Source organism: Leucoraja erinacea, chromosome 5 (assembly GCF_028641065.1).
Source record: "Leucoraja erinacea ecotype New England chromosome 5, Leri_hhj_1, whole genome shotgun sequence".
Lineage (NCBI taxonomy): Eukaryota > Metazoa > Chordata > Chondrichthyes > Rajiformes > Rajidae > Leucoraja > Leucoraja erinaceus.
This window is the reverse complement of record NC_073381.1, coordinates 4,548,158-4,562,105: the sequence shown is the minus strand read 5'-3', so window position 1 is coordinate 4,562,105 and position 13,948 is coordinate 4,548,158. Positions and strand designations below refer to the sequence as shown.

The window sequence follows — 13,948 nt, the reverse complement described above, 5'->3', positions numbered from 1 at the left end:
GTTTCCTTAAAGAAGTAATAACGGCACATTTGTATATCAGTAAAAGGATTGGTCTCCTAATTTGAGGAAGGACATCCTTGCTATTTAGGCAGCTTCAATGTAAATTCACGAGGTTAATGGCGGGGCTGTCATATGATGAAAGTTTGGAAAAACAGTGCTTGTATTCACTGGAATTTAGAAGGATGACGGGGTATCTAGATTCAAGATTCAAGAGAGTTTATTGTCATGTGTCCCAGATAGGACAATGAAATTCTTGCTTCGCTTCAGCACAACAGAATATAGTAGGCATAAATAAATACAGAACAGATCAGTGTGTCCATATACCAATGAATATATATATATATATATATATACATACATACATATAATATATATATATATATATACACACACACACACACACACATAAATAAACAGATAAAGTGCAATGGGCTATTTAATGATCAGAGTTTTGTTTGAGTTGAGTTTAATAGCCTGATGGCTGTGGGGAAGCAGCTATTCCTGAACCTGGATGTTGCAGATTTCAGGCTCCTGTACCTTCTACCTGAAGGCATCGGGGAGATGAGTGTGTGGCCAGGATGATGTGGGTCCTTGATGATGCTGCCAGCCTTTTTGAGGCAACAACTACGATAGATCCCCTCAAAGGCAGGGAGGTCAGAGCCGATGATGGACTGGGCAGTGTTTACAACTTTTTACAGTCTTTTAAGCTCCTGGGCGCTCAAGTTGCCGAACCAAGCCACGATGCAACCGGTCAGCATGCTCTCTATTGTGCACCTGTAGAGAGAATCCTCCTTGACATATCGACTCTCCGTAATCTTCTCTGGAAGTAGAGGCGCTGATGTGCTTTCTTTATAATTGCATCTGTGTTCTTGGACCAGGAGAGATCCTCAGAGATATGCACGACCAGGAATTTAAAGCTCTTGACTCTCTCCACCATCGACCCATTGATATAAACGGGACTATGGGTCACCATACTACCCCTTCCAAAGTCCACAATCAGTTCCTTGGTTTTGCTGGTGTTGAGAGCCAGGTTATTGTGCTGGCACCATTTGGTCAAATGGTCGATCTCCCTTCTACACTCTGACTCATCTCCATCAGTGATACGTCCCACAACAGTGGTGTCGTCAGCGAACTAGATGATGGAGTTCGCACTTTGACCGGCTACGCAGTCATGAGTATAGAGTGAGTACAGCTTATGTTACAGAAACATATAAAATTATAAAAGGACTGGACAAGTTAGATGCAAGAAAAATGCTCCCAATGTTGGGGGAGCCCAGAAACGGGGTCAGTGCCTAAGAAAAAGGGGAGGCCATTTAAAACTGGGATGACAAAAAACCTTTTCGCCCAGAGAGCTGTGAATTTGCGGAATTCTCTGCCACGGAGGACAGTGGAGGCCAATTCACTGGTTTCATTTAAAAGAGTTAGATAGAGCTCTTGGGGCTAACGGAGTCAGGGGATATGGGGAGAAGGCGGGCACGGGTTACTGATTGTGGATGATCAGCCATGATCACAATGAATGGCGGTGTTGGCTCGAAGGGCTTAATGGCCTCCTCCTGCAACTATTTTCAATGTTTCTAAGCACAATTACCCCAATCAGTACAGAGTCCATACGCAAGAGGCGCCATTTATTGTCCCAGCTGCAGCCGGCCACAAAGGCCTCCATTTCAGTCGTCCCGCGAACCATTGTCCCTCTCCTTGCCCAGCCTTTTCAGCCCCTGTTCCCGGGACTTGTCTCTGCTCTATTTCCTCGATGCTTCATGCATTACATATCTTCCTCCTCTAGTGATCTCTATACAGTCAGTGGAAAGAGAAACAATCTTGTTTGCAACATCCGCACATTTTGCATTGCAGGAAGAGATAAAAAGGAAGTGGTGGAAATTAGCAGCAGGGCGGCACGATGGCGCAGCGGTAGAGTTGCTGCCTTACAGTGCCAGAGAATGCCAAGAACTTCAAATTCCTCGACGTGCATATTTCCGAAGATCTTTCCCGGTCCCAGCACACTGATACAGTTATAAAGAAGGCACATCAGCGCCTCCACTTCCAGAGAAGATTACGGAGAGTCGGTATTTCAAGGAGGACTCTCTCGAACTTCTACAGGTGCACAGTAGAGAGCATGCTGACTGGCTGCATCGTGGCTTGGTTTGGCAACTTGAACGTCCAGGAGCGGAAAAGACTACAGAAAGTTGTGACCACTGCCCAGTCCATCATCGGCTCTGACCTCCCCACCATCGAAGGGATCTATCGCAGTCGCTGCCTCAACAAGGCAGCCAACATCATCAAAGACCCACACTCATCTCTCCATTGCCATCGGGAAGAAGGTACAGGAGCTTGAAATCGGGAACATCCAGGTTCAGGAAAAGCATCTTCCCCACAGCCATTAGGCTGTTAAGCACGACATCAAACAAACTCTGAACAATAACAGCTTATTGCACTTTATCTGTTTATTTATTGTGTATATATATATGGTCTATGGTATATAGACACACTGAACTTTTATCTCCTGTTCTGTGTTATGTTTACATATTCTGTTGTGCAAGAATGTCATTGTCCTATCTGGGACACATGACAATAAAACTCTCTCGACTCTTGAGACCCGGGTTGGATCCTGACTATGGGCGCTGTCTGTATGGAGTTTATACGTTCTCTCTGTGACCGTATGGGTTTTTGCCAGGTGCTCCAGTTTCCTCCCACACAGCAAAGACATGCGGGTTTGGTTAAATGACTTCAGTAAAGATAGTAAATCGTCCCTATGTGTAGGATAGTGCTAGTGTACTAGTAGTGCAGTGTAGTAGTTGCTGGTCAGCGTGGGCTCGATGGGCCGAACTGCCTGTTTCTGCTCTGTATCTCTAATGGTATCCATCTATCTGTGATCGCTGGTCAGCACAGACTCGGTGGGCTGAAGGGCTTGTTCCCACACTGTGTCACTAACGTCTAACTAGAAACATAGAAATTAGGTGCAGGAGTAGGCCATTCGGCCCTTCGAGCCTGCACCGCCATTCAATATGATCATGGCTGATCATCCAACTCAGTATCCCGTACCTGCCTTCTCTCCATACCCCCTGATCCCCTTAGCCACAAGGGCCACATCTAACTCCCTCTTAAATATAGCCAATGAACTGGCCTCAACTACCCTCTGTGGCAGAGAGTTCCAGAGATTCACCACTCTGTGCGTGAAAAAGTTCTTCTCATCTCGGTTTTAAAGGATTTCCCTTTATCCTTAAACTACTTTCCTTACAAATCCTCTAAACCCAAGGTCAACAGTTGAGTTCCTGTTGATGAGGAGATCATCCAACTACCCTGGCCCGTGAAGGACACATGGTACTGGGGTTACCCAGCGGGACAGGCAGCATCTCTGGAGAACATGGACATGCGACGCTTCGGGTCACGGCCCTTCTCCAGTAAGCCAGCGCCTGCGATCCCTTGTTTACACATTTCCGTCTGCCCTGGCCCAGTGAGTGGATTTCAGAGATTCCCGGCCTGCGTGGCTCACAGAATATACTTCCCGAGCCTTTCGAGTGTATCGGAGAAGTTCGACCGACAACTTACTTGATCAGGTAGTTGAACTGCTCCTTGAACTCTGAGCAGCCAAAGTCAGTGGTCCAGGCGTGGCCAATGGTGAACTTGTGAAACTTGAGCATATCCATGACTCCCACCTGTGCCACGGCGCAGCCAAACAGGTCGGGACGTTGATTCACGCAGGCCGCTGTTTTAATGGAAGGATAAAGAATCGTGAGAGCGGTAAGTATTAACCAAGGTTCAAAACCACTGGAATGGAAAACTTCACTTGGAGAATTTGTTCTCAACGCATATATGGACATAATTCTTGATAAGGAAAATAAATAAATGACAATTGAATGCAATTCAGGATCTACAGCAGAATTGGATAGGACTGTTTAGGAAGGAACTGCAGATGCTGGTTTATACCGAAGATAGACACGAAATGCTGGAGTAACTCATCGGGACAAGCAGCTACTCTGGAGAGATGGAAAGGGTGACGTTTCGGGTCGAGACCCTTCTTCAGCCTGAGTTTCAATGGGGAGGGAGACAGAGACGTGGAAGGGTAAGGTGTGAAAACACAGATCAAAGGGGACGATGGTCAAGGAAATGTAGAATGGCACATTGTTAGCTGAGGGGAAGCTGACAACGAGGCATACAATGAGTAGTATTTAATCAGGAGGACAGTGGAACTAATCAGAGAACTGGGGGGGGGGGAGGGGGGAGGAGAGAAAGTAAGGGTTCCTTAAAGTTAGAGAAGTCAATATTCACCCCGCCACTTAAAATTAGACCAAAGGACCTAGGAGGGAGAGATAGGTCAGCCATGATTGAATGGTGACTAGTCTTGATGGGCCGAATGGCCTTAATTCTGCTCCTATCACTTATGAACATGAACTTTGTTTAGTTTAGTTCAGAGATACAGTGCAGAAACAGGCCCTTCGGGATGTGGACAAGGAATTGTCGACATACATTTGGATGTCAGGCTTATCACATGAGGAATGATTGAGCAGGTTGGCCCTGAAACATCAGAGTCACAAGAGCAAGATCATTTATTTCAATGTAAGATTCTGACAGGGCTTGACAAGGTAGATGCTGAGACATTGTTCGATTGTTTCAGAAAAGGAAGTGGCCATTAAAATGGAGATGAGGAAGAATATCAGTTACCACAGCCTCTTTACTCCAGAGGATTATATTTAACATACATTTGGGGATTTGAGAAGAATCAGAGATACTAGAAAAGAGGCAGGTTAGAAGTTGAGGCCCACAAAGTTTCCCAGTGATCGAAGTCACACGCACGCACAAATAAATTAACATACCCACTAAGAGACCACCATTGGAGCCTCCATTTATGGTCAACTTCTTTGAAGTAGTGTAGCCCTCCTTGATAAGAACTTCAGCAGCACATTGAAAATCATTGAAACAATTTTGCTTGTTTTCCAGCATGCCACCTGCAATGAAAGCACAGAAACATTGAGACTTGGTGACCTTTCTCCCCGTCAATATCATTTCGGTAATCAATGAAGGAATTGCCCAATGCGTCTGAATATGTTTCTTGTCCGCTCCCAGGTGAAGTCCAAGTCTGCGGCATTCGAATCAAATGATCCTGAGCAGTGGAAGAAATCGAACTGCAACCTTACGGAGGCTACGAGGGAATGCTGAATCAAGCTGGAGCCGTGAGGTAATGAAATTGGGCAGCACGGCGGCGCAGCGGTAGAGTTACTGCCGTACAGCGCCGGAGACCCGGGTTCCATCCTGACTACGGGCGCTGTCTGTACAGAGTTTGTACGTTCTCCCCGTGACCTGCGTGGGTTTTCTCCGGGATCTTCGGTTTCCTCCCACACTCCAAAGACGTACAGGTTTGTAGGTTAATAGGATTGGTAAATGTAAAAAAATTGTCCCTAGTGTGTGTGTGGAGGGTTATGGGATAGTGCTAATGTGGGGAACTAAGGGGAACAAAATTTGTTCGGCATGGACTTGTAGGACCGAGATGGCCTGTTTCCGTGCTGTAATTGTTATATGGTTATATGGTAGTGTGTGTGTGTGTAGGATAGTGTTAGTGTGCGGGGATCGCTGGTCAGTGTGGACCCGGTGGGCCGACGGGCCTGTTTCCGCGCTGTATCGCTAAACTAAACAAAATGGATAACCATAGACTGCGGCAAGGATTGCATTCCATAACGAGCTACAAAGCAAAGGTGGGCAGTATCGCTGGCATCAACGGGCGGGCCCAGATGAACATAACGCACCCTATGCCCGGTTTGAACAGCAGATCGGCGAGGAAACGGCATCAACTCCTCCAGCCTTGGCTGTGCCTGTACCAATGGTTACCGTGGCCTTCCTGAGAGTGAAACCGTGGATAGCAACCGGTGGTCCCTGGCAGCATCCTCAGGACCTGAGCAGTTCAGCTAGCGGAGGCATTCGCAAACATCTCACCACTCCATTCGGAGGTCCCCACCTGCTTCAAGAAGACCACTATTACCTTGGTGTAATGTAATGTAGTAATGCCTTAGTAACTACCATTTTAGTTTCGAAGGATGAGGGGGAGTGGGGGCCTTGATGAAACTTACTGAATGGTGAAAGACCTGGATAGAGTGGATGTGGAGAGGAGTGGGAGAGTCTAGGATCAGAGGTCATAGCCTCAGAATAAAACAACGTACCTTTAGAAAGGAGATGAGGAGGAATTTCTTTAGTCCGAGGGTGGTGAATCTGTGGAATTCATTTTGGAATCTGTGGAGTCCGTCAATGGATATTTTTAAGGTGGAGATTGACAGATTATTGATTAGCAAGGGTGATGGGGAGAAGGCAGGAGAATGGGGTTGAGAAGGAAAGATAGATCGGCCATGATTGAATTGGGGGAGTGTACATGATCGGCCGAATGGCCTTATTCCACTCCTCCAACTTATGAACTCATCCAATGGCTCTGACATTCACCATCATGGAGTGCTTTGAGAGTCTGCTGATGGAGCACATTGGCCTCCCAGCCAAGCTTGACCCACTACTGTTCCCTTACAGTCGCAACAGATCCACGGCAGACACCATCGTCCTGGCCCTCAACTCATTTCTGGAACACCTAGACAACAAGACTGTGAAACAAGATTCGGAAACTCCAAGCCGCTGAGAGTATTCTCCGTTCTGACGCCGGAGCTCCCATCCGATCATCCCGGCGAGAGGGACTGAAGGCCCCCACCACGGGTGGACATACAGGAAGAGTACCAAACTTTATTGCCTCCCATCACAGTGGGAAACGTTGATTCCGCTGTGTGGGGATGTTCATGTTAAACTCTATCGTGTATTGTGTTATTTTTATTCATACAGCTGTATGGTAACTCAAATCTCACTGTACCAATTGGTGCATGTGGCAATAAATGTCTCTTGAACTCTTGACATTAGACTCTGACATCGACCATAGCTCCTGATTCAACACATTAACTCATCCAAACTCATCCCTAATCTCCTGGCCCTCAGAATCAGTAAACACCTCTGCCACCGGATCCCCGACTTTCTGACCCACAGACCAATTCAATGTTACTTTGAGTCACCATGTATCTGGCACAGACTAAGTTACAAAAGTACTCATTAGCGTCCCGATGGTCCCCCTTTGTTCTAGGCGGCCCCACCCCGCCCCGCCGGGTCCCTCTTTTGTTCTCTAATAATAAAACAACTTAAAAATGTACTTCTGAAATGTCCCAGGTCCCTTGGAGCGCAGCAAGCCGAGTGGTGATCTTATAGAGGTTTAATTTAGAGATGCAACATGGAAGCTGGCCCTTTGGCCCACGCCGACCTTTTTCACACTAGCTCTATGTTATCCCACTTTCTCACCCACTCCCTACACACTAGGGCAATGTACAGAGGCCAATTAAGTGCGATAGATGGAATTGCTCTGCTCGGAGCCAACACCGAATCAGTGGGCCAAATGGCCATCTTTCTGTGCCACAGTGATTCTACCATTTCCAAATTAAACCCATTTTGGACTAAAATCCCACAGCACAAACCTACTGTTTGGAGTGGCAGACAAGACTCTGTACCAAACATTGCTAAAATACATCTCTTGACGCTGCTGAATGGCATTCTTGCCATAGAGGGAGTACAGAGAAAGTTCACCAGACTGATTCCTGGGATGGCAGGACTTTCATATGAAGAAAGACTGGATAGACTCGGCTTGTACTCGCTAGAATTTAGAAGATTGAGGGGGGATCTTATAGAAACTTACAAAATTCTTAAGGGGTTGGACAGGCTAGATGCGGGAAGATTGTTCCCGATGTTGGGGAAGTCCAGAACAAGGGTCACAGTTTAAGGATAAGAGGGAAGTCTTTTAGGACCGAGATGAGAAAAACATTTTTCACACAGAGAGTGGTGAATCTGTGGAATTCTCTGCCACAGAACGTAGTTGAGGCCAGTTTATTGACTATATTTAAGAGGGAGTAAGATGTGGCCCTTGTGGCTTAATGGGATCAGGGGGTATGGAGAGAAGGCAGGTACAGGATACTGAGTTGGATGATCAGCCATGATCATATTGAATGGCGGTGCAGGCTCGATGGGCCAAATGGCCTACCCCTGCACCTATTTTCTATGTTCCTATGAACACATCATCAGTGATGTAACCTGGGGTCATTGGGTGTTTCGGGTCTTTCAACATCAGACACCCTCGCCCAGGCGACCCAGCCGTGGTTGATCAGACCATGACTTGTGTTCAGGTGGCATTTGCTCCCCCCCCCCCATGGACCTCCTCTCCTGATCCAGAGCCATCTCAAGGCCTCTGTGGTGTTCTTGATGGCTCTTCTCCACTCCATTCCATTCCGTTGATGCCCAGTGCACTCAAGGCTATGTAGAGCGATTGCCCGGCAGAACCTCTGGAGCAAACCTCGACCTCATTAAAAATCACTGAAGACCCAGTTGCAGAAAACAAATGCACTTTGTATTTATAGAAAATGCCCTCGTCACCTTTTTACAGTAGATTAAATTTCACAATATGGATAAAATTAATGTTGGTTTAATTTTATTCTGCAATTAACTTCTCAACTGTCTAATAAAGCCATGCAATTAGCTGCTGGAGATTAAATGCTGAAAAATACGGGGGAAAGTACAAGTAATCAGGAACTTGTATGACAGCTGGGATCAGTGTAGTATTGTAGTAGTGCATTGAATTTACAGCCTATTGCAAATTCAGAAAATGATTTGTGGTCAAAACTATCAAGGCAAAGAGTAATTAAAGTCAAGTAAATAAAGCAGCTGAATATCTTTAAGAAAGAACAGCAGATGCTGGAAAAATGAAACGTAGACAAAAATGCTGGAGAAACTCAGCGCATGGGGCAGCATCTATGGAGCGAAGGAATAGGTAACGTTTTGGGTCGAAATGTCGCCTATTCCTTCGCTCCATAGATGCTGCCTCACCCGCTGAGTTTCACCAACATTTTTGTCCGCCAGCTGAATATCTTGCACCTTCTCGATAACAAATCCACCTCCTCTTATTGATACAAAACATCCCAAAGGCTGTATATGTAGGAAGGAACTGCAGATGCTGGTTTAAACCAACGATAGACACAAAATGCTGGAGTAAGTCAGCGGGACAGGCAGCGAAGGAATGGGTGACGTTTCGGGTCGAGACCCTTCTTCAGACTTAAGAAACTGAAGAAGGGTCTTGACCCGAAACGTCACCCATTCCTTCTCTCTGGAGATGCTGCCCTTCCCGCTGTGTTACTCCAGCATTTTGTGTCTATCCCAAAGGTGGTATTAGCTTTAGTTTAGACTAGAGATGCAGCACGGAAACAGGCCCTTTGGCCCACTGAGCCTGCGACGACTGGCGGTCACCCCGTACACTAACACTATCCTACACACTAGGGACAATTTACAATTTTACCGAAGCCAATTAGCCTTCAAACCTGTACATCTTTGGAGCGTGGGAGGAATCTGGAGAATCGTGAGAAAACCCGTCACGGGGAGAACGTCCAAACTCCGTATAGGTAGCACCCGTAGTCAGGATCAAACCCGGGTCTCTGGCGTTGCAAGCGCTGTAAGGCAGCAACTCTACCGCTGCGCCACAGTGCAGCCCTTTATTTTAATTTTATTATATTATTTTAAATTATAATCGCATTATTTTAATAAAGTTGAGACCAACTGATGCTTTTGTTATTCTTTATTTGAATTTTTCTGGTAACTGTCACGTACCTGTTGGATCTTCCTAATCAAGAATCTGTCTATTGGCAAGTAACATCAAAGGTTTGCAGAGAGGATTGTTTTTACACCTATCCCAACACAGCCGCATATATGTACCAAGCCTCGCACTGAGGCTACTATACAGTAAGATGCCTGTCATCGATCAAAAAGGTCAGTGCAACCATAAAATAAAAAGTGAATCTGCACTTCTCCGGCCCTTCTTAGAAACTAATAAAAATCCAAATGCACTTTAGGGTGATCAAAGTGCTTTTGCAATGATACCATATCGGGAAAGGGATAATAAACCTGTACTCTCGACTTTAGAGATCAAAAACAGGCCCTTCGTCCTGCAAGCCCATGCCGACCAACGATCACCCCGTACACTAGCACCACTCGACACACTAGGGACAATTTACAATTTTACCACAGCCAATTCATCTGCAAACCTGCACGTCCTTTGGAGTGTGGGAGGAAACCGGAGCAGCCGGAGAAAACCCTTACGTGGTCACAGGCAGGTCAGTATCAAGGATACAAGGCTCGCACCAGACTCCTGAAACACGTACTTCAAGTTTCATCTCAGCAAAAGAAAACCAAGGGAATGGAACCAAGTAGTCTGGATGGAACCCGGGTCTCTGGCGCTGTAAGGCAGCAACTCTACCGCTGTGCCACCCTGCAGATCATTCAAGGCAGACATAGATAGATTCTTGATTAATATGGGTGTCAGGGATTATGGGGAGAAGGCAGGAGAATGGGGTTGAGGGGGAAAGATAGATCAGCCATGAGTGAATGACAGAATAGCCTTGATGGGCCGAATGGCCTAATTCTGATCTTAGGACATGGTAGGATCACAGGCTTTCTACTGCCCTGTGAATTCTCCACTGCCCACACATTTACCCGCCCTCATGCTCTAAGAGATTGAAACGCTCAAAGCCGATTTAAATAATTCAGGATAAAAGGTATGGATAAACGCATCCTGGATGCCGCTTTTCCATATTCATATCATCGGCTGAGGTTTCCCATGAGTGAGTCTTATTTTTCAATGAATAGATCTTCCATTTCCTTGGTTTTCTTTTGCTGTGATGGAAATTGAAGTACGTGTTTCAGGAGTCTGGTGTGAGCCTTGTGGACAATGAAGCCACCCATCAGAACCAGAATTGAGTGCAATTAGAATCTTAATGTTGAGAACATGGGCCTTGTTCATACGTTCATGAGCAGAATTAGGCCTTTCGCCCAATCGAGTCCACTCTGCCATTCAATCATGACTGATCTAACTCTCCCTCTCAACCCCATTCTCCTGCCTTCTCCCCATAACCCTCGACACCCGTACTAATCAAGAGCCTGTCAATCTGCGCCTCATAAATTCCCATTGACTTGGCCACAGCCCTCTTTGTCAATGAATTCCAGGTTCACCACAATCTGTCTCAAGAAATTCCTCCTCGTCTCCTTTTTAAAGGTGCATCCTTTTGTTCTGAGGCTGTGGCCTCTGGTCCTAGACACTTCCACTAGTGGAAACATCCTCTCCACATCCACTCTATCCAGGACTGGATGATAATCCTCATTTGCTTTCTCGGCCAGTGGAGTTGAAGGATGGTGTGGAACATTTCCAGTGCTCTGAGGTACCCGATGTAGTTGGCTTCGTCTCTGAAACGTTTGGGGTTTCTGAGTTGGGGATGGGGTAGAAAAAAATTCCCCTTTGAGGCGAAGTTTCAGTTCACGACTCTTCTTCAGACTTTACCCTCCTAATAATAATAATAAATTTTATTTATGGGCGCCTTTCAAGAGTCTCAAGGACACCTTACAAAAATTTAGCAAGTAGAGGAAAAACATGTAAGGGGAATGAAATAAATAGTAGAGACATGACTAGTACATAAAGTAAAGACATAATTCAATTCAAAACACAATACGAGGCAATTAATGCACAGATGAAAAGGGAGGGGGACGTGGGGCTAAGGATAGGCAGAGGTGAAGAGATGGATCTTGAGGCGGGACTGGAAGATGGTAAGCTATAACGCGGATCAGTTGGGGGAGGGAGTTCCAGAGCCTGGGAGCTGCTCTGGAGAAGGCTCTGTCCCCAAAACTGTGGAGGTTGGACTTGTGGATGGAGAGGAGACCGGCTGATGTGGATCTGAGGGACCGTGAGGGTTGGTAGGGGGAGAGGAGGTCAGTGAGATATGGGGGGGCCAGATGGTGGAGGGCTTTGTAGGCGAGGACCAGGATTTTGTAGGTGATCCGGTAGGAGATGGGAAGCCAGTGAAGTTGTTTGAGGGCTGGAGTGATGTAATGCCAGGATTTGGTGTGGGCGATGAGTCGGGCGGCTGCGTTCTGGACCAGTTGGAGTCGGTTGATGTAGGTGGAGCTGATGCCGAGAAGTGAGTTGCAGTAGTGCAGTCGGGAGGAGATGAAGGCATGGATGAGTCTTTCAGCAGCGGGAGGTGTGAGAGAGGGTCTGAGTTTGGCGATGTTGCGGAGGTGAAAGAAGGAGGTTTTAATGACATGGCGGATGTGAGGCTCAAGGGAGAGGGTGGAATCAAAGATCACGCCAAGGTTGCGGGCCTGGGGAGATGGGGAGGCAGTGGTGCCGTCGATGGTGAGAGTGGGGTTATTGATTTTGTTGAGTGTGGCTTTGGAGCCTATGAGGAGGAATTCTGTCTTATCGCTTTTGAGTTTGAGGAAGTTATGTTGCATCCAGGTTTTTATAGCCGACAAACAGGAGTTGATATGGGAGAGGAAGGGGGGGGGGGGGGGGGGGGGGGGGGGTGGGGGGGGGGGGTTTGGTGCTGAGGTAGATCTGGGTGTCATCGGCGTAACAGTGGAAGTCCAGGTTGAAGTGGCGGAGCATCTGCCCAAGGGGGAGGATGCAGATGATGAAGAGGAGGGGGCCGGGTACGGAGCCTTGGGGAACGCCTTGAGTGACTGTGGCTGTAGCAGAGGTGTGGTTGTGGAGAGAGATGAAGTGGGATCTGTTGGAACGGTAGGAACGGAGCCAGCTGAGTGCAGAGCCTTCAATGCCGAGGTCTTTGAGTCTGGTGAGCAGGATGTTATGGTTCACTGTATCGAAGGCTGCGCTCAGGTCGAGGAGGATGAGGATGTTGAGGGAACCAGTGTCAGCAGAGGTGAGGAGGCCGTTGAGGACTTTGAGGAGAGCAGTTTCTGTGCTATGGAGGGGGCGAAAGCCAGGTTGGAGGGGTTCAAGTAGGTTATACGCAAAGAGGTGGGAATGAAGTTGCGACGCAACGATACGCTCCAGGGTTTTTGAAAGAAAGGGGAGGTTTGAGATTGGGTGGTAGTTAATGAGAGAGGAGGGATCAAGACCAGGTTTCTTTAAGATTGGTGTGACAGCAGCAGTTTTGAAAGCGGAGGGGACAATTCCTTGGGACAATGAGGAGTTGAAGAGATTAGTGAGGTAGGGGCAGAGAACGGGGAGGCAGGACTTCAGCAGGGGAGTGGGGAGAGGGTCAAGGGAGCAGGTAGTGGGTTTGGAAGAGCTGATGAATTTGGGGATTTCAGTAGGGGTGACCCCAGGTCAAACTGGGAGAGGAAGCAGTGTGGAGGAGGAGTAAGGAGGTCAGTGGAGATGTTGAAAGGAGGGGCCTTGGTAGGTGGTGGAGTAGATGCTGGGGAGTCGGGTACAGGGGATAAAGATTGATAGATGGTGCTGATTTTATCAGCGAAAAAGTGGAGGAATGAGTATATCGCCTATATCTCTAGACTCCCCCTCCCCCGACTCTCAGTCTAAAGAAAGTTCTCGATCCGAAATGTCACTTATTCCTGCTCTCCAGAGATACTGCCTGACCCGCTGAGTTACTCCAGAATTTTGTGGCTATCTTCGGCGTAAACCAGCATCTGCAGTTCCTTCCTACATACTTGGAGTTAAAGTCCTAGATAGGAAAGGTTTAGATCAGGGCTGTCAAACTCATTATAGGTCACGGGCCCCGCCGCCATCTTGCCTCTTTGACGGCCGTTGCCCGGGGCAACCGTCCCCTTGGCAACCACGGGCCAATCGCGGAGCAGCGGACGGGAGCGCCCCCTGCCGGCACAGACCGCGGTGGGAGAGAGAGAGAGAGATGGCAGCGAGAGAGACAGTGCAGCTGCCGTACAGATACATAATAAATGGTCGTGAATATACAGGCAAATGGGACTAGCTTAGATCATGCTGACCCACATCATGGTTGGCATGGACAAGTTGTGATGAAAGGCCCGTTTCCATGCTGTAAAACTCTACGACTTATCCTTGAAAGGTTATATTGGTAAAGTGGAGTGATAAATACTCCAGTGTTTTTTGAACAGGAGTTTATGTATATGA

At 47.3% G+C, this 13,948-nt stretch overlaps 1 protein-coding gene across 1 annotated transcript in view; it reads right to left on the bottom strand.

Moving 5' to 3' along the window:
- Positions 1-13,948, bottom strand: part of LOC129696912 (prolyl endopeptidase-like) — a 103,949-nt gene that overhangs the window by 3,066 nt on the left and 86,935 nt on the right. Inside the window, exons 13-14 of the mRNA XM_055635011.1 lie at positions 4,812-4,943; positions 3,547-3,703 (exon numbers count right to left, since the gene is read on the bottom strand). Coding sequence (XP_055490986.1) covers positions 3,547-3,703; positions 4,812-4,943 — 289 coding nt within the window. The remainder of the gene's footprint in view (positions 1-3,546; positions 3,704-4,811; positions 4,944-13,948) is intronic.